Source organism: Phaenicophaeus curvirostris, chromosome 8 (genome assembly GCF_032191515.1).
Source record: "Phaenicophaeus curvirostris isolate KB17595 chromosome 8, BPBGC_Pcur_1.0, whole genome shotgun sequence".
NCBI lineage: Eukaryota > Metazoa > Chordata > Aves > Cuculiformes > Cuculidae > Phaenicophaeus > Phaenicophaeus curvirostris.
In genome coordinates this window covers 7349221-7369833 of record NC_091399.1, presented here as the reverse complement: position 1 = coordinate 7369833, position 20613 = coordinate 7349221, and the positions used below count along the sequence as shown (strand labels likewise).

Here is a 20613-nt window from a genome sequence, read left to right as displayed (position 1 = left end):
ATCTCCCCAAAGCCTTCATACTGGTAATTAACAGCAGTCCCAGTGAATATTGAACATAGAGGGAGTGCATGATGTGAGGGCACAGCAGACCAGTAGCCATGGCCTGTTTGTTTGCACTGTGGTAGCAATAGGTATTTCATTTCCTATGGTAATTAAGGACTTCTAATCAGTTAACAACAAAACTTCTTTGAGAGGTTTGGCAGTCAAGAAAACTGCTTTAAAACCATGTGAGCGAGGTGGATGCTCTGATGCTGCTCAGGCAGTAGTGGCCTGAGGTGCTCTTGCATACGACATAGGTGACAATTTTTGGTGAGGTGAAATGAGCTGCACCTATTTTTAGGAAACCTGATTCCCACTGTGGCGTTTAATCTGCAGATACAAATATAGTTTTGGAACTGCAGAGGGGAACTCAAGTGGATGAAGTGATAGATGTTTTCTCGACGTGGCATCAGGGTTATGGAAAGTTCCAGAGTGGATGTTTGTTGCCTCTTCCCTCCCCGCTACTGCTCCTCCTCCTCTTCTCCCCTCCCTGAAAAAGCCAGGCATAAACAGCCCACCCGCGTGCGGAATCCCAACACAGCCACCCCAGTCTGCACTGCCAGCTGAGAACTGGACCAGGACAGATTCTGTTCTCAGGGTAGCAACGAGATTTTTAATCTGAGAGAGCTATTATCAAAATAGCAATTTCTGACTTTACTTTGAAAGTACTGAAGGCTGGAGACATGCCCAGTCATTTCAGACGTGTCCTTAATCTATCTTCAGTCCATTTTAGGCATTCAGTTGAAGAAGGATACAAGTAGGTAAGTACAGGAAAGGCAGAAGGAAGCATGTAGATTGCTTTCCTTTTTAGAATATATTCATTTCTGTTGTGTTATGGAAGAGTCATGTCTTTGTGCAGGCAAGTAATAATGATCTAGATATAGCAAGTGCTGAAGGTTAGAGCTGGTAAGGAATCCTCTAAAAATGGAATTCATCTGTTCTGACTTGTTCTCTGAGCTCTAATTTAGCCGCTTTCTTGTCTCCGTGGCTGACCTTAGTTGGCATGAAAAAGTATTGGTGTCAGTATGGAATCTTTTAGGCTGTTTTTGTGAAGAAAAACTTGTTTGGGTGAGGAACTTCTGTTTTAAGAGACTATTGAAGTTTTGTAGTGCTGGCTGTTGTCCTTACTCAGTAATTCTCCTTTATTGCAGGTTATGATGCATGATTACCACAGAAGAAATTCATGTCTATAGCTTTTAAGGACTTTATTACATCACCTTCAAGCCTGATAGTTTTGGAATCTGTATTGCAGCTGCGAAGACACATCTGCATTTACGTTTTAACAAACATCTTCCCTACCAGAAGATTCCGAAACTGAAGTTTTCTGTTTTAACACAGTGGTACCATTGGATTATTTTAAGGTTTCCCAGTTAAAAATTTGCAGTAATAAATTTGCCAGGTAAGCCAGTACTGTTGGCTGCTTGTACAGTAGTTGATGCTTCTGCTGAAATCCTGCGACTTTAAGGCCTTGCCGTCCTATTTTTTTTAGTATAGCACAGCAGATGAGGTGTAGGCAAATGGATAATAATCTTTATAAGTAAGATTACTGTTGCTGCTGTAGGGTCAAATGCTTTCACTAGTAAGTGAATGTAAAATAAATGGATTAACACTGGAATCATTTTGTATGGGACTTGATGTTTTTATTACTGACTTTCACTCTCCGCTTTTTCTATTTTGGAGCATTTCTTGTTTAGTCTCATCTTCAGAACTTTTGTAAACCTCAGAAGGAAATACAAATCATTGCTGGGAATGTTTGTAGTATCCCATGTATTGTTTCCTCTAAAATTGTTGACAAAAGTATACTTCTTGCATGCATTAGCAGCTCAAACATACAAATTTGTTATATGGGTATTTTTAGGTCTCCTCAGGGTCATATTTTAGTGTTCTTAATTAGCTTCTTATTTGTAAAATGGACTTTTCCTTGAAGTGCTTAGCTAAAAAGAGAATCAATTAAATGACCTGTAAAATACTTTCAAAATTCAAAATTTAATTTCCTGAAGTTATTTTTCCAGTTTTGGTCCAACATACATGGAGTGATATGTTTGTATATGGGCAAGGTCTTCAGGGCAAATTGTTCTAGCTTCATAATGACTTAAGTACATGGTCGTTATTTGGAATGTATTTAATTCTATGTGGTTTGCTGGTGCTAATGTTCTTTCATGACTTCTAGCTACTCTAAAACATTTAATTAAGTCATTACTCATAAAATTAAGCAAAAACTATTTCTAGAGCCATTCTTCTACTTTGCTAGTTCCTTTAAATTATCGGTTCTTACCTGCAATGTAGCTGGTTTTTGTATCTGTGAGAAAAATGAAGCTGACCGGTGTGACAGATTTCATGTAGTGAGAAGAAAATGGTGATGAATCTTACCAAATCCGATCTTTATACAGGAGAATAAAGCTTCCTGTGTAATCCAGTGGTTTCCAGTTTGTTCTCATGGAACTAGCACGGGTTCAGCATGTAGTTTTGGAGCTGGTACCTGCTGAAGTGATGTGGATTTTTTAGATTTCCCTGGAATGTTTGTTTGCAAGCGATATGTTAATAGTGCTTCCATGTGAAGCAAAGCGTTACATACGTAAACCTTATACATTCTGTTTTCAGCCAGACCAACACCAAAATGATTCCGAATGGATATTTGATGTTTGAAGATGAAAACTTCATTGAGTCATCTGTTGCCAAACTAAATGCCTTACGTAAAAGTGGTCAGTTCTGTGATGTCCGTCTCCAGGTAACTTTCTCTCCGAGGATGACAGTTGAATGCGGTGGGGGTTTTGTTACACTGTGTAATGCCATGTGCCTCATTGATTGTGAGGCACAAGAGCTGAGAGTCTGATTTTTTCTCTGAAAAATGCATGCATTAGGAATAAAAATAAGATATACTTTGAGAGTTTAACTTTTTTCAGGTGATATAAATTGGAGGTTGTGTTGATTTGAAAACTTGATTTGAGCTGTGAGATTCACTTAGGTAGAGCTTTATACTATTATAATACAAACATACTTAAAAAAAAATTCTTACCGGTATGCGGCTTTCTTATTTGTGTTCTAAATAAAGGTATGCGGACATGAGATGTTGGCACACCGAGCCGTGCTAGCGTGCTGCAGTCCCTACCTGTTTGAAATTTTCAACAGTGATAGTGATTCTCATGGAATTTCGCATGTTAAATTTGATGATCTCAATCCAGAAGCTGTTGAAGTTCTGTTGAATTACGCCTATACTGCGCAGTAAGTAGTTTTCACAGAAACTAGAGAGAGTAGACTTTAAAAAAAGTCAAAATAATGGAGCTAAATTTCTTTAATAGGTTAAAAGCTGATAAAGAATTGGTGAAGGATGTGTACTCTGCAGCAAAGAAGCTGAAGATGGAGAGAGTGAAGCAGGTACACCTCTTGGTTATTACAGAAGTTCCATTCTGCATTCTTAGGCTGACAGTGTTACGCTTTTTGGTGTTAGCGAGGCAAAAATGATGGTTCTGTGGAAAAAGTACTCAGCATATGAGCTCTTTCAGATGTTTGTTAGCATTGTGTTGATTTGAGAGATGTCGGCATGGATTGCATCCGCTTGGTGTTGTCTTGGTTCTGAAGGGTTCTCTGAAGTTAACACTCAAGTAGACAAAATAACTTCTGAATCATAGGTGGTTAAGTAACCTTCAGGTTCATGGAAGCCGTGGTGTTCTTGAGGGGGCAGAATTAAATCTGTAAATCTGTGGAAGTGATATGTGAGAAAAGAATAATGCACAGACTCGTGAAAGTGTTTCATAGAATCATAGAATAACCAGGTTGGAAGAGACCCACCGGATCATCAAGTCCAACCATTCCTATCAAACACTAAACCATGCCCCTTAGCACCTCATCCACCTGTGCCTTAAACACCTCTAGGGAAGGTGAATCAACCACCTCCCTGGGCAGCCTCTGACAGTGCCCAATGACCCTTTCTGTAACAAATTTTTTCCTAATGTCCAGCCTAAACCTCCCCTGGCGGAGCTTGAGGCCATTCCCTCTTGTCCTGTCCCCTGTCACTTGGGAGAAGAGGCCAGCTCCCTCCTCTCTACAATCTCCTTTCAGGTAGTTGTAGAGAGCAATGAGGTCTCCCCTCAGCCTCAGTTTGGCAGAGCTTTTCAGGTGAGGGTAGTTTGACAAGGGAATTGGGATGCTTACCTTCACTTGCTTGCAGGTAAGCCATTTTGAATAGGAATTCAGTAGAAGGGAATAGGGTCATAGAATCGTAGATTGTCCTGAGTTGGAAGGGACCCACAAGGATCTGGCTCCTCTCCCTGCACAGGACGACCCCAACATTCTTACCATGTGTCTGAAGGTGCTGTCCAAATGCTTCTGGAATATTATCAGGCTTGGTGCCATGACTGCTTCCCTCCAGTGCTCCAGTACCCTCTGGGGGGAGAACCTTTTCCTAATGTGCAACCTAACCCTCCTCTGGCATCTTCCTGCCATCCGCCTCGGTCATTTGTACATGAGCAGCTTTCAGATGTGTTTGACTTTTAGTATGTGCAGATGCCCATGGAAGACATCATTTTTTTTTTACAGCTCACACACAGGGGGAGGATGAGAACCAGTCGGTGACTATTTTGCAGTTAGCAAACAGCTGTTACTATGTGTTGAGATGGATAATTTAAACATAGAAAAATCCTGTCTACTTGTAAGCTAAGATGCAGCCTTTTTTCTTCAAAGGTTTGTGGTGACTATTTGCTCTCCAAGATGGACGTTCAGAGCTGCATCTCTTACCGAAACTTTGCAAGTTGTATGGGAGATTCGCGTTTGTTGAACAAGATCGATGGCTACATTCAGGAACATCTCTTACAGATTTCAGAACAGGAAGAATTTCTCAAACTTCCACGGTTAAAGGTTAGTTTGAGCTTGTAGACTTCCTTCTGGTATGTGATTTCCAAAAAACAATCCAAGGAACTTCCTTTTTAGGAGTAAGGAAACATGGTGTAACTTTTACCAACAGCTTGAAGATTCTAGATCTTCAGATCCATACTACTGTGAACTTTAACCGTCATCCTTTCTAATCATGAGAGATAACTGCAGCTGTACTTCAGTGTGCTTCCTGGATTCAGCAGCACGGGCTGGCAGCTCTTTGTAGGTGGTGGTTTCTAGCTCTGTGGTGCAATGGCATAATGCTTGCTACATAAAATACAGTATGCCACAAAACAGGGGTCATACCTAGAGAGTAATTCGTCCTTTCGTCTTCTAATTCAAGCTTGAAGTAATGCTGGAAGACAATGTTGGGCTACCCAGCAACGGCAAACTGTACACAAAGGTAATCAACTGGGTACAGCGCAGCATCTGGGAGAATGGAGACAGCCTGGAAGATCTAATGGAAGAGGTTAGTCTTTAAGAAAATGGGATTAAACATCATCTTGTTTTTTTAAAAACAAGTCAATGTGAAGGATTATCCCTTTTAATTTTTTTATTTTTGTCACTTTTTTAACTATGACCCTAAAGAATTTAAATTTTACTGTAGGTACCCCTAAGCTGAGAAACTGGGGGGGTGTTCAGGTGAGCTGAATGAACTGTTCAGTCTGGTCTTCCGCTTTCCTTTTTTGCTCCCTGTGTGCTGGATAGTGACCTCAGAGTGGCCTGTATCTTGCTTTAGGAGTGGGGAGGTGGTACTGAAACTTGCCGTAGAATCTTGGTGTTTTCCTTTGCAGGTTTTGCTTGTAAATGCAAAGTAGGTAAAAGCTTCTAATGGTTGTTCCTCCCCATTGATTTATCTCCCCATAGGTTTATTAACAAAACTAGGATACCAAGGCTGAAGAACCAAGAAGAGCCCTCAAGTGTATTGACTCGTACAGAAGCAGGAGTCCTGCCCCAGTTCTCCTAAGAAAATCCGCTGTGGGCAGAGAACGATGATGATGATTTAATGGTGTTTACTTACTCCTTTACAGGATACATTATTTTAAAAGTTGTGTGTTATTGAATGGCTTTACTGATGAATACTAATACTAGATGTAGCCTGGGCAATGTTTTATGGCAAAACTAGCAGGGAGTCTAAATTTTTAATTGGCTGGAGAAAATGGACTTTACCAAAACCCGTGATAGATCAACATTTTCCCAGTCTGTTGCTACAAGCACAGTAGATCTTCGGAAAGACTTGTATAGGCAAAGTACATGTTGATACTGTCGTGTATTCTCAAGTGTGTATTTCCTTTTGGAATAACTAATTTTAAAAGCTTTGATCATGTTAAATTCAGATGCAACTGAAACAGTTGCCTCTGATGCTCAGTTGAGGACAGCAGTTTCCTCCAGAACTTAAATTTGTGTTGTCTTCCCTCGTCCCCATGCCTTTCTTTTAGAGTCCACTGTTGGCTTCTCTTTAACTTCTTTTGATCAAGATAAGTATGTGTATTTTTCAAAGCAGAAAACTTGTTTGCGGGGATAACGAAAATGCTTGCATGAGATTGTGAATTTGTGTATTTCTGCAAATTAATGTGCCTCTTGCTTGTCTAATGTTTCTGTGCTGGAAAAACAGTAGAAGTCCTTGGAAAACGAAGATTTCTCTCAAGCTGAGAAAGTAAGGAGCCTTCATCCAATGTTTGAAGATTGCCACCATGACATCTGCTTCCTTTTAGTTTTGTCGTTCAGCTAGATTGAGATGAGATGAGATGACAAGAAGTATGCTGGCGACTGCCTTTTGTAACCTGCCTGTAGCTGAGTAGCAATGGAGACAGTAGCCACATGGGTATTCTGTTGTTGTTTTTGCAGGTTCAAACGCTGTACTACTCAGCTGATCACAAGCTGCTTGATGGAAATCTGCTAGATGGACAGGCTGAGGTGTATGGCAGTGATGATGACCACATTCAGTTTGTGCAGGTACCAACTGCAGACAGCCTGAGGTAACCCAGGTAGACTGGAGCAGTTTACAGCACACCTGAAGTCTCGTGGACGGTAGCAGTGAAAGCAGAGAGAAAGTGTCTTTCTCAAAACTGCTGGTGGCAATGATTTAGTTTCTTCTTCTGTTCTCTGGCAGATTGACTCAGCCTTTGCAAAACAAAGCATGTTAGGTTTGACTTCAAAATAAATAAATCGTAGGCTGTTAAAAGAAGGCAGAGGTAGAAAAGCAGTTAGCTCTAGCATGTCAGCTGTGGCTTCGTGCAGATATTCAAGAGACTGTAAAGGATCATGGACTGCTTGGCTTGCAGTGAAGAATGGCTCCTGCGTCTGTTGAATTTTGGCACAGAAAAAGATTCCAGACGCAAGTTCTAATCCGTCAGCTGCCAGCGTCCATTCTTGTGTTCAGCTGCACTGCTAGTATGCACAAGAGATTTTGTAACGCAGCAGTAGAAAACTTCTGATCTAGAGACAACCAGTGCTGTCTGAGCTTTTTTGGATATCTTTTTATTTGGCTAGCTATAATAATTCTCAGCTCCTGAAAAACATGCTGCTTAGCACAGTGGAGGCTGTTTAAGAAACAAATAAACAAAGGCTGAGTTACCTATTGCTTTATACAAATTAATGTTTAAATTCACAGAGTTAGAAAAAATATATTGTAATATTTTAACTCATAACAGCAGAATGTTCTCATGCAAAAGTATAGTTCTTGAGATTTTTAGCTGATGTTTGTGTAGAACACCCTTCAGCCAGGAACATGGATTTAAGAAATGAAAAGAGAATACAAAGAAAAGGCAGCTCATTTTCCAGTTTACCAATTGTTGCTAGTTCCCTTTCACAGACTGCACCACCTTTGGGTACCATTCTTTGTAACACCTGGAAGCTGGAACTCAACATACAAAAAGTTCATGTTTAGAAACAAAGCCAAGAGTTCGTGAACAGCTGTGAAGATCAGCACCAGAAACAGAGGGGACAGTCTGGGAAAATTTGTAACTTTGAATGACAAAAGTGTGTAATTCTGTGACTGTCAAGGCAATTCATGGAAAAGAGAATAAGCTCTTAATTGGATGTAGGTTCAGAAATAACAAAAATGCTATCCCCAAATGAGTTGCTTTTCATGATGAGCTGGGTTTAGCAATCAAACCCTTCTGTGTGAGGTTCTCTGAGTTAGGTGATGCATTTCAGAAGCCTTATGACAGCTTCCATAGCGATTGGACACTAAGAACCTCTGCAAGCATTGCAGACTTGGTGCTGCTGTCATAAACTTTGCTACTGGACAGGATAGACAGCACTGTAACTCCGTGTGTGTGATGCTTGCAGCTCAGAAAACGTCCAAGTAACCCAACCAACTGTGCAGTGCAGACTGAAATCTGAAATTCTGGGCTTTTTTCTTAATTGAGAAAAATAATGTAAGCCAGTATCAAGTTTAATTGAAAAGGAAAAGAAAGCAGAAACCTTGTGTTAGTGGGAAGTGTCAAGAGAGTAAAATCTAAGAAACAGCTATTCTGGGCACAGAGAGGAGCTGAGGCAAAATTAATTTGTCATGGGAATGAAGAGAATAGTAAATTCACTGTCAAATTGCATTATCTAATTACCTTGAGTTCTAGAACAGAGATTGTGTGTGAGGTTTCTCTTCTGTAGATCAGTTCCCTCCAAATGGATGTGGAGTTTTCTGTAGACATGAAAATCCCACTAGTAACGCATCTGTCTCAGGAATCTGAAATGATTTCTGGTCAACCCCCAGCAGTATAAAGGGTGCAGTCAGAGGATGAAACGAGAACCAAGAGAAGGTGTAGGGTGGGCTTTGGCCACTGTGGCTGAGTAGGCAGCGTGTTCTTTTGAAAATTTAGGTGTGCTATAAATGATGCTCTGTGGAGGTGGCAGACAAAGCACTCTCTTGAACAGTTCTGTATTAGCTAGAGAAGCAAAGGTAGAAGGAGCTGTAGTCTGGCTAGGTTTCTGTAGCTGCCTTTTGATTTTGCAGAAGAAGCCACCACGTGAGAATGATCACAAGCAGATCAGTAGCAGCTCTTCTGGAAGTCTTTCTCCAAATGCTACTGTTCAGAGTCCTAAGCATGAATGGAAAATCATTGCATCGGAGAAAACTTCAAGTAAGTAACTGGGGCAGGGCTTGTCTAAAAGATGTGTCTGGCGTAGGGCACCCACTCGCTGCCTAGGGATTTCCTTCAGCATCTGTAAGAAACACAGCAGTGCTGCTCCTTAGTGATGATGCAAATCAAGTAGTGGGGTATTTCTAACATAACTGGCAGCCAACTGGGATAACTTAGATCTTCAGTCCTTATCGACACAGCCATCCCTGGTGTGTATACCCAGAAATCCTAAGGAGATCATCAGTGTCCAATTAATTAACAGAGCTCTTTGGTGTGTGCGTGCAAGGAGACTTTCTCTTAGCATGTACTTAAGATTGCTGTCTTACATCCCTTGAGCACTGTATTAATTCTCTGAAACTGTTATTTTTCAGTAACTAGGCTAACGTTTGGAACCAGAACTGGAAAAAAATAAGATTTTTGCACTTAGAAGGGGAGAGGCATAACTGGAAGACCCTAGGTGGCATTCACCTAAAACTTATATTCTCTTGGTGGTCTCCCCTTTTCTCCTGATGACAGGTAACACCTACCTGTGTCTTGCTGTTCTGGATGGGGTGCTGTGCGTGATATTCCTGCATGGCCGTAACAGCCCACAGAGCTCGCCCACAAGCACGCCACGACTGCTCAAGAGCCTGAGCTTTGAGCTTCAACCAAACGATATCATAGAGAAGCCCATGTCTCCAATGCAGTACGCTCGGTCGGGACTGGGCACCGCGGAGCTCAACGGCAAGCTCATTGCTGCAGGTAAGGGAAACCATAATAATTATTAAAACAACTTGCCTTATTGGGGAGGGCAGGCAGAGGCTTCTTAACCATGGAGGATATATTAGAAGAGCTAGTGTTCTTCAGCATTTAAGTAGCTGGTCTTTGGACCAGCAGTCCCTGTTTTCAGTACAAGATGGGGGTGATGTGATTGAGAGCAGCCCTGCAGAGAAGGACTTGAGGTGCTGGTTGATGAGGAGCTCAACATGAGCCAGCAATGTGCGCTCACAGCCCAGAAGGCCAGCCATGTCCTGGGCTGCATCAAAAGCAGTGTGGCCAGCAGGGCGAGGGAGGGGATTCTGCTCCTCTGTTCCTCTCTTGCGAGGCCTCTTTTGGAATATTGTGTCCAGCTCTTGAAGTCTCAATATAAGAAGGAGATGGAGCTGCTGGAACAGGTCCAGAGGAGGCTACAAAGATGGTCAGAGGGCTGCAGCACCTCCCATACGAGGCCAGGCTGAGAGAGTTGGGGTTGTTCAGCCTGGAGAAGAGAAGGCTCTGAGGAGTCCTTAGAGTGACCTTCCAGTACCTGAAGAAAGCTGGGGAGGGACTGTTCACAAAGGCTTGGAGTGACAAGACGAGGGGCAATGGGTATAAACTGGAGAGGGGCAGATTTAGACTAGACAGAAGGAGTTTCTTCATGATGAGAAATTATTCTATGATTCTATGTGGTTTCATCGAACCTTTTGCTTTCAGGTGGCTATAACAGAGAGGAGTGTTTGCGCACAGTGGAATGCTACGATCCACAGAAGGACACTTGGACTTTCATCGCGCCAATGCGAACACCAAGAGCTCGGTTCCAGATGGCAGTTTTAATGGTGCGTGGTGGGTGGAGGTCAGAGAGAATGGGACATAGGTGGGACAAGTACGGTAACACAACGTGCTCCACCCTAGTTGCATGGTTACTAAAGGGCTGATATTTAAGGTATTTATTTCCTCCCTTTAGGGGCAGTTGTATGTTGTGGGTGGGTCAAACGGTCACTCGGATGACTTGAGCTGTGGAGAAATGTATGAGCCAGAAATAGATGACTGGACTCCCGTTCCGGAGCTGAGAACCAATCGCTGCAATGCAGGTAACAACCCCGCAGCTGATCCACTGATGGTATTTTTACAGTTTGTTCATTTATTTTCTTGCTTACTGTTCCTTCCTGTGTGGACAGGAGTGTGTGCCCTGAATGGAAAACTGTACATTGTTGGTGGTTCAGACCCTTACGGCCAAAAGGGGCTTAAGAACTGTGATGTGTTTGATCCTGTAACAAAATCCTGGACAAGCTGTGCTCCCCTAAATATCCGTAAGTTTGTTGTGCATTTTGGGAGAGAGGGCAGGAAAAGGGCAATTGCAAAACAGCAGGTTTAAAACCAAACAAAAAAACCTGTTTGCATTCCAGCTGCTGTGTCGTATTGTTATTTTGTGGGTTGTGTGTGGGCTGTAACTCATGGCGTTTGTTTGCAGGGAGGCACCAGTCAGCAGTGTGCGAGCTGGGCGGGTATTTGTACATAATTGGAGGAGCGGAGTCGTGGAACTGCCTGAACAGCGTGGAGCGCTACAATCCAGAGAACAACACGTGGACCCTGATTGCGCCCATGAACGTGGCTCGCCGAGGAGCCGGAGTGGCTGTTCGTGAGGGTAGGCTGCTGCGGGCTTAAGCAACCTCTTGTGCTTGATAAATTCTTCCTCTTAAGCTACGATGCAAGTAGAACACCAAGCCGTGCTCCTTCTCAGGGAGGAAACAATACAGTAAGAACCTGGCTGTGCCTCCAATTCCAATTAAAAACTGCAACTTAGAAAAAACAGAAAATTCCCGGGTTGTTTTGAGGCATTCACCACCACCTCTTTCTTTCCAAAACATCAGCGTGCAGCTCCCAGAGCTGCACCTGTTTGAATTCGGACTGTGTGCTTACTCTGAAATAATTTCCAGTCAGCTCTTAAGGATTGAAATGCCCAGAGGAGGTGAATCCTCTCAGTTCAGACCCTGAATGAGGAAAACGTTTCTGACAAAACCTGAAGTTCCTCACGCTGGCGTAGTTTGTCACTTGGGAACACTGGGGAGCATTCACTTTGTTTCCTTTTGACAGGAAAACTCTTTGTCGGTGGAGGCTTTGATGGCTCTCATGCCGTGAGCTGTGTGGAGATGTATGACCCCGCTAGGAATGAGTGGAAGCTGATGGGAAGCATGACGACTCCACGGAGCAATGCCGGCATTACCACGGTGGCAAACACTATTTATGCAGTTGGAGGGTTTGATGGCAACGAGTTCTTGAACACAGTTGAAGTCTACAATCCAGAAACAAATGAATGGAGCCCCTACACAAAAATATACAAGTTTTAAGTGAATTTAATCCCCTTTTCAAATTAACAGGCTTAGTGATGTAATTGTGTGTTAGTAGAGGTACAGCTGTGAATAGGGCTGGGGAGGGCATAGAGGTTGCCAACAGCAACACAGAGCTTTTGCATATTGCATATTAATGTGCTGTACATATTTGTTTGGGAAAGAATATTGAGATGAAGGGGTTTTTTTGTGTATTTTAGAACTTTGGTTTAGGTTTTTTTTTTAAGGTTTTGAAGCTAATGCAAGAGAAACTAGGCTGGGCATATCATTTCAGGAGCTTCCCCCAGTGTTTGTTTGGTTACTTTGCACATTAAATGACGTATCCTATAGGGTGTGTTCTTGGGGCAGGAGGTCTAGGATTTAGGGGGATTGTTTCTTTCATCAGGCCTTGTTTTCCTTGAGTAACTGGAACAACCTATAACAAGAAGCCTTATTTAAATAGAGATTATGGCTATTTTTTTTATTAAAAATTAAGCTGACACGCCTGCCACTACCTTGACTTTTATGATTGCCTTTTTATAACAGTTTTTATATACTCAGCAGAGTTATCTGTTGACATGAAAACGGCAGATAAATGGTTCTCAAAGCAAAGAGACAACCTTGGAGTTCATAGAGACTGACTGGGAGAACTTAATTTACCACTGGACATGAGCTTCTGAGCTTTTGCCTCTGCTACAGCACTAAGGTGGTGTGCAACATCTCCGTTAGGGCCGGATGGAGTTTCTGAACATAACATAGCTGTGACTTGAGGGAGGGAAAGGGTTTGGCTCCACCTCTTGGGACAGAACGCAGCGGGTGCTTTCTGTACAGCAGCTTTGTCACGGGGCGAGCTAACATTTGTAAAACAAACTGCGGCGTGGGGGCTTTCTTATGGGTTTAAACTCTTGCCTGTTGGCAATGAAAATGTATTCATCTGATTAGTACCTGTCTTCAGTTTATTTTTCTAATATTACAAGCTGGAAGTGTGATAGAACACGAATAACTTGATTTCATATGTGCTCATAGTACTATGTTTTAGTTCACTTTCTCTGTTCCTCTGGATAAAGTGCTGGTTGGGATGACTTGGTGTCTAACGTGTAGTGCTGCACATCTAACTCCCGGTGCCAAAAGGAGCACTTGGCTGCTTGCTGCCGCTGCAAACACATTAAAGGTACCCTTGGGGAAATCCTTGCACCAGAGGAGGGCTCTGCTGTGTCTGTGTCCTTTATTTAACCAGATATCACAGGAAAGTAGATGATCCAAAGCCAGTGCTACCTGAACATTTGCCTGATTATACCAAGCTTTAAAGCTGGCTGTGTTTGATCAGGGAAAGCCAGTTGAGAGAAAAAGTTCATAGAATCACAGAATAGTTTGGATTGGAAGGGACCTTAAGAGCCCATCATCTAGTTCCACCCCTGCCATGGGCAGGGACACCTCCCACTGGATCAGGCTCCCCAAGCCCCATCCAACCTGGCCTTGAACCCCTCCAGGGATGGGGCAGCCACAGCTTCCCTGGGCAACCTGAGCCAGGGCCTCACCACCCTCAGCGTGAAGAAATTCCTCCTCCTGTCCAGTCTCGATCTCCCCCTCTCCAGTTTATCCCCATTCCCCCTTGTCCTATCACTACAAGCCTTTGTGAACAGTCCCTCCCCAGCTTTCCTGTAGCCCTTTCAGGTACTAGAAGGTCGCTCTAAAGTCTCCTCAGAACCTTCTCTGAGTGGAGAGACTTGGGGGCAAGAACCACACAGAACTGGCAGCTGCAGGGACCAGAGAAAGTGAGAAGGGAGCTTTTAAAAGAAACCCACCAAGTAGAATTAACCGGCATTTACTGTAACAATCATAAAAGAAATCTTTACAATAGAGCTTTTACAAATACATCCAACAGGTCATAGGAAAATAAACACTGGCAGAACTTTGCCAGGCTCTCATCTCTGTACAAATGCGCCCCCGGAAGAGGCAGCGTTGAAGGCCGCAGCAGCACCAACTCTGGCTTTCAGAAAGTTTTGCAGAGTGAAAGCGGCTCTGGAACAGGACAGAGCACACTCGGAGACGGCACCATGCGAGCAGAGACAGGCACGTCACAGAGCAGGAACGGTGCTCCTGCCACTCCAAGGACGAGGTACTTCTCCACGGGGCATCAGTCCAGCCGTCCCCACTGGCCTCACAGCACACAGACATGGCCCCCACCTCAGCCCTTCACCCCGTGGGGGCAGCGAGGGGCCCGGCTATCCGGCTGCTGCCTCCTGACCCCACCATGTTCTTTTGCCTCACTCGTTGCTGCTCAAGAACCAGCACAACAGATGCCTTACCTGGACTGGCCTAGAGCACCGTCACCAGCACCTAACACGGACACTGGGAATGCAGCTCAGCACCCTGGCCCCGCTGCTGTGTACGGAATCAGTAGGGGTCAGAGCCCCTCACCTGGGACAGAAAACGCCATCAGCTTCCGCTTCCTGGCGGAAATTCCAACATTTAATGCTTGTGCGTAGCTTCAACTTGAAATCAAACCAGCACAATCAAGAAATAAGGCCGCAGATTTTCGGCTCTTCAGTTGTTTCCAGAGCACAGGAGCCACTCCGGTCCTTGACCCCAGTGTCACAGCCAGCCCCTGTTCTTGGCTTCCGTGCAAACCACCACCTCACACTGCTTAAGGGTGAGCTCCAGCTGGGCCAGCTGGCCACAGCCCACTTCCAGCCTTTCCCTAGGGAAGAGAAGGCACAAAGGTTAGCAGGACACAATGGACTTATTTTATAGATGGCCGGCTTTCCGTATGTTCCTTTAGAACAAAACTCACAAGGATTCTACCGCCACTTTACCCCTGCCAGAAGCAGAGAATGCTCTGCACCTCTGGAAGCCCAAACCAAAACGTGAGTGTGTTCCAGAGCCAAGCCCTGTGCGTTCCCAGCTGCACCTGGCACAGACGGCGCTGGAGAGGAACCACACGAGCCACACAGAGGCGTGAGCTCAGCCTCCTCAAGCCAAACCTGAGCCTGGGCTGGTGGGAGGTGTCCCTGCCCATGGCGGGGGGGTTGGAACTAGATGATCTTTAAGGTCCCTTGCAACCCAAACCAATCTATGATTCAAACAAAATGTATTAAAACATTACTGTTTTTCACCAAGGGGGTTTAAGCTGCAAGGCAAGGATGCAGCTCCTATAAGATTACATGTTACTGCAGGAAACAGACCCTGCCCACAGTTACAACACAGTCAGAGGCAGAGTTTAGCAGACAAGAGGACTCCAGTGTTTACTGGGTGCAGCTGGTCTGTTCCTCTGGCACATCACCCATAGAATCATAGAGTAGTTTGGGTTGGAAGGGACCTTAAAGATCATCCAGTTCCGACCCTCATCAGAGACAAGGTTTTACTTGTGCTCATACCAGTTAAATACTGTTTAAATCAGCTACTTGTGGTCATAACTTCAATACTGACACAGCCGCCCCACAACTCAAGGAGGAGACAGAGCTTTATTGCTCTCTCTGCTTTTCACTGTGCTGTGTAAAGGGAGTTTTAATCAAGTTTGAAAGGTCACTTACATCAGCTTTCTTGACAGAACAGGAACTGGAAGGTTTGCTTCAAACCATCTTCCATGTATTTAAAACAATGTATTTACATGCACAATAAACCTCTTGACTATACAAAGTTATTATTTATTCTCTTTCAAGACAGGAATCTAAACCTGACTGCATAAATAACATTCCGTAACTTCGGGTTTTCAAGGAACACTTTCTCACCAGGCTGTTCAAAAGCGCTCCTCAAAAAGGGAGAAAAGGCAAGGTTTGGCCACCACTGTGCAGCCAGAGGGCCCTGAGTGGCCTCTGAAATAAGGGGGTCAGTGCTGAGCACAAACGTTGGCTTCTTTCTCTCCAGTTTATACCCACTGCCCCTCGTCCTATCACCACAAGCCGTTGTGAACAGTCCCTCTCCAGCTTTCTTATAGCCCCTTCAGGCATAGGAAGGTTGCTCTAAGGTCTCCTGGGAGCCTTCTCTTCTCCAGGCTGAACAACCCCAACTCTCTCAGCCTGTCCTCTTATGAGAGGTGCTCCAGCCCCCTGATCATCCTTGTAGCCTCCTCTGGACCCGTTCTAACAGCTCCCTCTCCTTCTTACGTTGGGGATTCCAAACCTGGACACAATCCCCCAGATGCGATCTGTCTCTTATCGGGTTCATTTAAGAGCAGCCTGGTGCTCTAACCTGCCTCACAAGAGACGGGGATCTGCACAGGCTCTGCCTGCTGCTACACCAGGTACCCACATCAGGTAGAGGGAAGCGGGACCAGCACCTCACCTCCAAGCCAAATCCCTGTGTAGATGCTAACGGCTCATCTCTGATTTCATTCCTGTCCTCTTCTACTCTGTTCTAACAGCAGGTTACGTTAAAAACATAGAAAGGGGGAAAAGCAAACATCCCCACTGATCTTCTCTCCCATAACAGTGATTTGTTCTTCATCCAAACCCTTTCTCTTTGGGGACTTTGGTTAATGTGGCACACGCTAAAATGCTGCCTCAAACACACCCGCCGTCGTCAGGAACCTGCTTACCGATACACCTCCTGCGAAACACACTCATAGAGCTCCTCAGCAGTGAATTTTACACTGTTATTTATCTACAACAAAGAACAAACAATGAAAACCACAGTAATTTACCAAGCAGCACGTAGCGATTACAATTATACAGCTGGTGTAACAGATACGGTTAGTGCGTTGCCTAACAGGCTCTCGAATTGAGACAGCATGTAAAAAATCTATATTAGTAAATCAAATATTCCAAATTAACTCTCATGATTGTATAGAACGGGAGTGACAGATGCCACTCCAGCTCCATTTTCTAACAATTTCAGCCCAAATCTAAGACTGTAAATGATTCTTCTTCCCTCTTAATCTGCCCTATAGTTCTACGACAAACCCATAACCACAGTCACCCCACAAAAACTGTTTTATAAGATGAGCAGGATTTATCAGAGGACATCAAATCTATTTTCCTCCATAGGAGAGGACTTCAAACCTGAAATACATAATATAAATATCTCTGTTCTTCAAACATGATTTCCATTTCTCTTCCTAAAATTCTTCAGCAGAAATTAATTAAAGCTTCATGAGTAATTAGTAATTTCAACTTTGCTTTTTTCCTCTGAGCAGCAGCCCATATTCTCCAGAGCGTGATCTAACGTGATGGCTTTGCTGGTTCTCAATATGACTGGGTTCAAGATGCTTTGGTAACTTCAGCCCTGAGGCTTTCCACTCTCAACAAAAGAGCGCTCAGAAAGGAACACGAGCAACTCAAATACCAGTAAAGATTTGAATAACTTTTGGTAGATGCCACCTAAAACCATATTTTATGTCCAATATTTAATAAATAAAAGCAACCTTTACCATCCTAGCTTAGGGGAAACAGCGATGAGACACCTCAGAGCTCCCTTAAATCAAAACCTTACAGAAAATTTCATACCTCGTTGCTTGTAAGGAAGTTATAGAGGGTCCAAATATCTTGGAAACTACTGGCTGGGGTCAAAACTCTGAAAAACAAAAGTTTGGGGTTTTTTTTTTGAGCAAGTACAGAAGGATTCTATGAAAGAATAATAAAAAAAAAACCAAACAAAAACAACAAAAAAAAAGTTAATTACTTCCTTTAAACAAAAAGAAAATTGTTATCTTTGAAGAATTTTCCCTTCCACCCATCCCTTTACACTCCTCTGAAAGAATTAAAAGAGCTTATTATTTCTGTAAGGACTTTCTAGGAAGGTTTTTCCTCATTAAAGCATCAACCGATGTTTTCATGAGCAATTTCTCTGTATAGACGGGAACAACACCAGCAATAATTAAAAGCCTTTTGTGTCACACAAGCAAATCCTGCTGCGTTACTACAGAGCAACCGAGGAGCAACACGCAACCCAACTTTCCCACAGTAGCTACAGCTTTAACTCACTCCCCGATGTCCTAATGCACAGCTCGAATGCTACCACTTACAAACCATTCTTGTTGCTTCTACTGACAACCCATTCCCACCCAAAATCGAGCAGTGAAAATAGGGTCTGGCAGCTGAAGGGAGGTGTTTTTATGAACCACATATCTCAAATACTCATACGAGGCTGGTGCAAAAAGAATTGTTTTTACCCATTGCCTTTAAAGCCATATAGCTCAGCTTGGAATAGAATTTATTCATCAAAATAAGAACCGTTAGAATCTACATCTTTTTGCCAACAAGTCTGTTCCCTCAGTGTAAATCCTGGAGTCCTGGAACTGGAAAGTCCTTTGAAGGCATTTTGAGCTGCTGTTTGGTTGTGGAAAACCTCTTGCAAGGAGTTGAGATGCTTAAAATCATGGTCATGGGTAGGCGAGAAGGCTAGGGAGGAAGCTCCTCGGGGTGGGGGTTTCACAGCCCACTTCGTGCAGCTTCTGTGAGACACGTGGTTGGGTGCTGCCAAGGAAGAATCATGAAATGGTTTGGGTTGGAAGGGACCTTAAAAATCACCCAGTTCCAACCCCCTTGCGATAGCCAGGGACACTTCCCACTGGATCAGGTTGCTCAAAGCCCCCATCCAACCTGGCCTTCTTGAACAAGAACTGGTCCTTTTCAACTGGGCAACGCTGGATGCAACATTTGCCATTCTGGATGCATTTTGTCCATTTCCGGGCAATCCTTCTCTGCTGGGACGGTTTAGGGATTCCACCTTGGTCCAGCCACTGCATGAGGTCATATAGAATCCATTTTCTGTCACATGTCCCAATGCTATGGAGAAATGGATCAGTTTTGTTGAGCAAAAAAAGAGCAGAACAGACTCGGAAATGATGATTTTCTGGATTTTTGCTCAGCTTGTGCAGCCCAAGCTGTGGAGCTTTTGAATTCTCCAGTTTGGTGCAAAAGTCAAACAACTGCTGAACAGTCAGCATTGAGGTCTTGTGCAAGCTCCCAGGTTGTTTCGCAAGGGTCTGCTTCAATCCTGGCCCTCAGCTACCTGTCATCTAGAAGGACACCCACAACCCACTTCATCTTCAAGGTTCTCATTTCCATCATGGAATTTTTGGAACCACTGTCAAGCTGTACGTTTGTTGATGGTCTCCTGGCCAGCTGCTCGGTTGATATCACTGGCAGTTCCTGCTGCTTTACAGCCCCATTTCAACTCAGAAAACAAAATCACTCAAATTTGCTTCCCCCCCCACTTTTTAATTTAACAATATGAAAAAAGAAAAAATAATGACAACAAAACCTGTAGCATAAATAAGTAAATTCCACCCTTCCATGCAGCTGGACCACTTGAAGACAGTTAAAGAAGATCGAATCCAAAATAAGCATCGCAGTTTACAATGACAAAACTGCAATTATTTTTAGCGCCAACCTAATATTTCCTTTAGCTACGAATGCACAAAGCAGCCCAGGACATTTCAGTCTTCCCTACCCTCTAATCTTTGGTCATCACATCCCAAGGGGAGGCAAGACCCGCAGAGGAAAGCACAAGCCTGGGTCTCTCCATAAACTGGTGTGAAATTCCGAGACATGAACACCCTTTTCCACAAGGCTCCAAAACTGACCCAATAAGGAAACGATGCTCTCAAAAATTAATTACCCTAATCTATTTAGGCAGATATAATTCTGTTGTAGCTCAGGGTAAGTTAATTCACATTCACTAGGAAAAAACCAGAACACTCTTAAACACTGCAAAATGCACATTAAAAACCACAGAACACTTTACATTTATTAAGAAATACCAATAGAATTCTGCCTTATGTTAAGTTTTAAGTATGTAAATAATGATTAAGAAAATTATTAGATTTGGAAAAAAGAAGTTAAATAAAATCTCCTTTTTGGGAAGCTTTATTTACTTTCCCATGGGAAAGTGCCCAATCCTCCCCTCCCTCCCTTTGCAAGCTGTAAGCCTTTATAAATGAATTAATTAGGAATTGAAAACAATCCAGAAAACTAACAGAGTAAGTTAAAATTCCCAGTTAAAACAGACGCTATCTTTTTAAAGAGGCTGGAAGATCATGACATGCCACAGGATTTATCCTAATAAGCCCACTGATTATTTTCATTATGATTTTATGCAGGAATTATTACTGCTACAAAAATGAGCCCCCCCGTTCCTTCCCCCTTTGTAAGATGTGCCCAGAAATTTGCTCTTAAACAACACCACTTCACCTGCCAACTAAAAGCCGGCAAGAGAACCAGCTGGCTATCCCTCCTAAAAAATACCTCAAAGCCTTCAAGTGTTGCCTCAATGAGATGGCGCTCAGCTCTGACAGCATAAAACCCCCCAGTAGTGACCATTTGGCAAATGTCCTTGGCACCGCAGGGAATGTTGGCAGCCTGATTCATCATAGAGTAGTTCGGGTGGGAAGGGACTTTAAAGATCATCCAGTTCCAACCCCCCTGCCATGGGCAGGGACACCTCCCACTGGATCAGGCTGCCCAAGCCCCATCCAACCTGGCCTTGAACACCTCCAGGGACGGAGCAGCCACAGCTTCCCTGGGCAACCTGGGCCAGGGCCTCACCACCCTTAGCGTGAAGAAATTCCTCAATGTTAAATCCTGTAACATATTTTATGGTGTTTACTTGGATAC

The 20613-nt window shown here is 43.6% G+C and overlaps 2 protein-coding genes and 1 long non-coding RNA gene across 4 annotated transcripts in view; 1 reads left to right on the top strand and 2 right to left on the bottom strand.

Moving 5' to 3' along the window:
* Positions 1-1240: 1240 nt before the first annotated feature.
* Positions 1241-2761, bottom strand: LOC138723378 (uncharacterized). Its single transcript, XR_011337850.1, has 2 exons — positions 2653-2761; positions 1241-1449 (listed from the first exon to the last, which is right to left on the bottom strand). It is a non-coding gene; the product is annotated as an uncharacterized lncRNA (long non-coding RNA).
* On the top strand, positions 2636-13257 carry IVNS1ABP (influenza virus NS1A binding protein). The gene is made up of 13 exons (XM_069862328.1): positions 2636-2767; positions 3092-3261; positions 3339-3414; positions 4720-4893; positions 5252-5377; positions 6757-6864; positions 8867-8993; positions 9510-9734; positions 10446-10567; positions 10696-10822; positions 10910-11041; positions 11203-11376; positions 11826-13257. The coding sequence occupies exons 1-13, from the start codon at positions 2657-2659 to the stop codon at positions 12077-12079; spliced, it is 1926 nt and encodes a 641-aa protein (XP_069718429.1). The 5' UTR covers positions 2636-2656; the 3' UTR covers positions 12080-13257.
* Positions 13258-13883: 626 nt separating this feature from the next.
* The window catches only part of SWT1 (SWT1 RNA endoribonuclease homolog), a 32378-nt gene continuing 25648 nt past the window's right edge, over positions 13884-20613 (bottom strand). For both annotated transcript variants that reach the window (XM_069862322.1, XM_069862321.1), the window contains exons 16-18: positions 17503-17569; positions 16596-16660; positions 13884-14759 (exon numbers count right to left, since the gene is read on the bottom strand). In XM_069862322.1, coding sequence (XP_069718423.1) covers positions 14654-14759; positions 16596-16660; positions 17503-17569 — 238 coding nt within the window. In that variant the 3' untranslated portion in view covers positions 13884-14653. The remainder of the gene's footprint in view (positions 14760-16595; positions 16661-17502; positions 17570-20613) is intronic.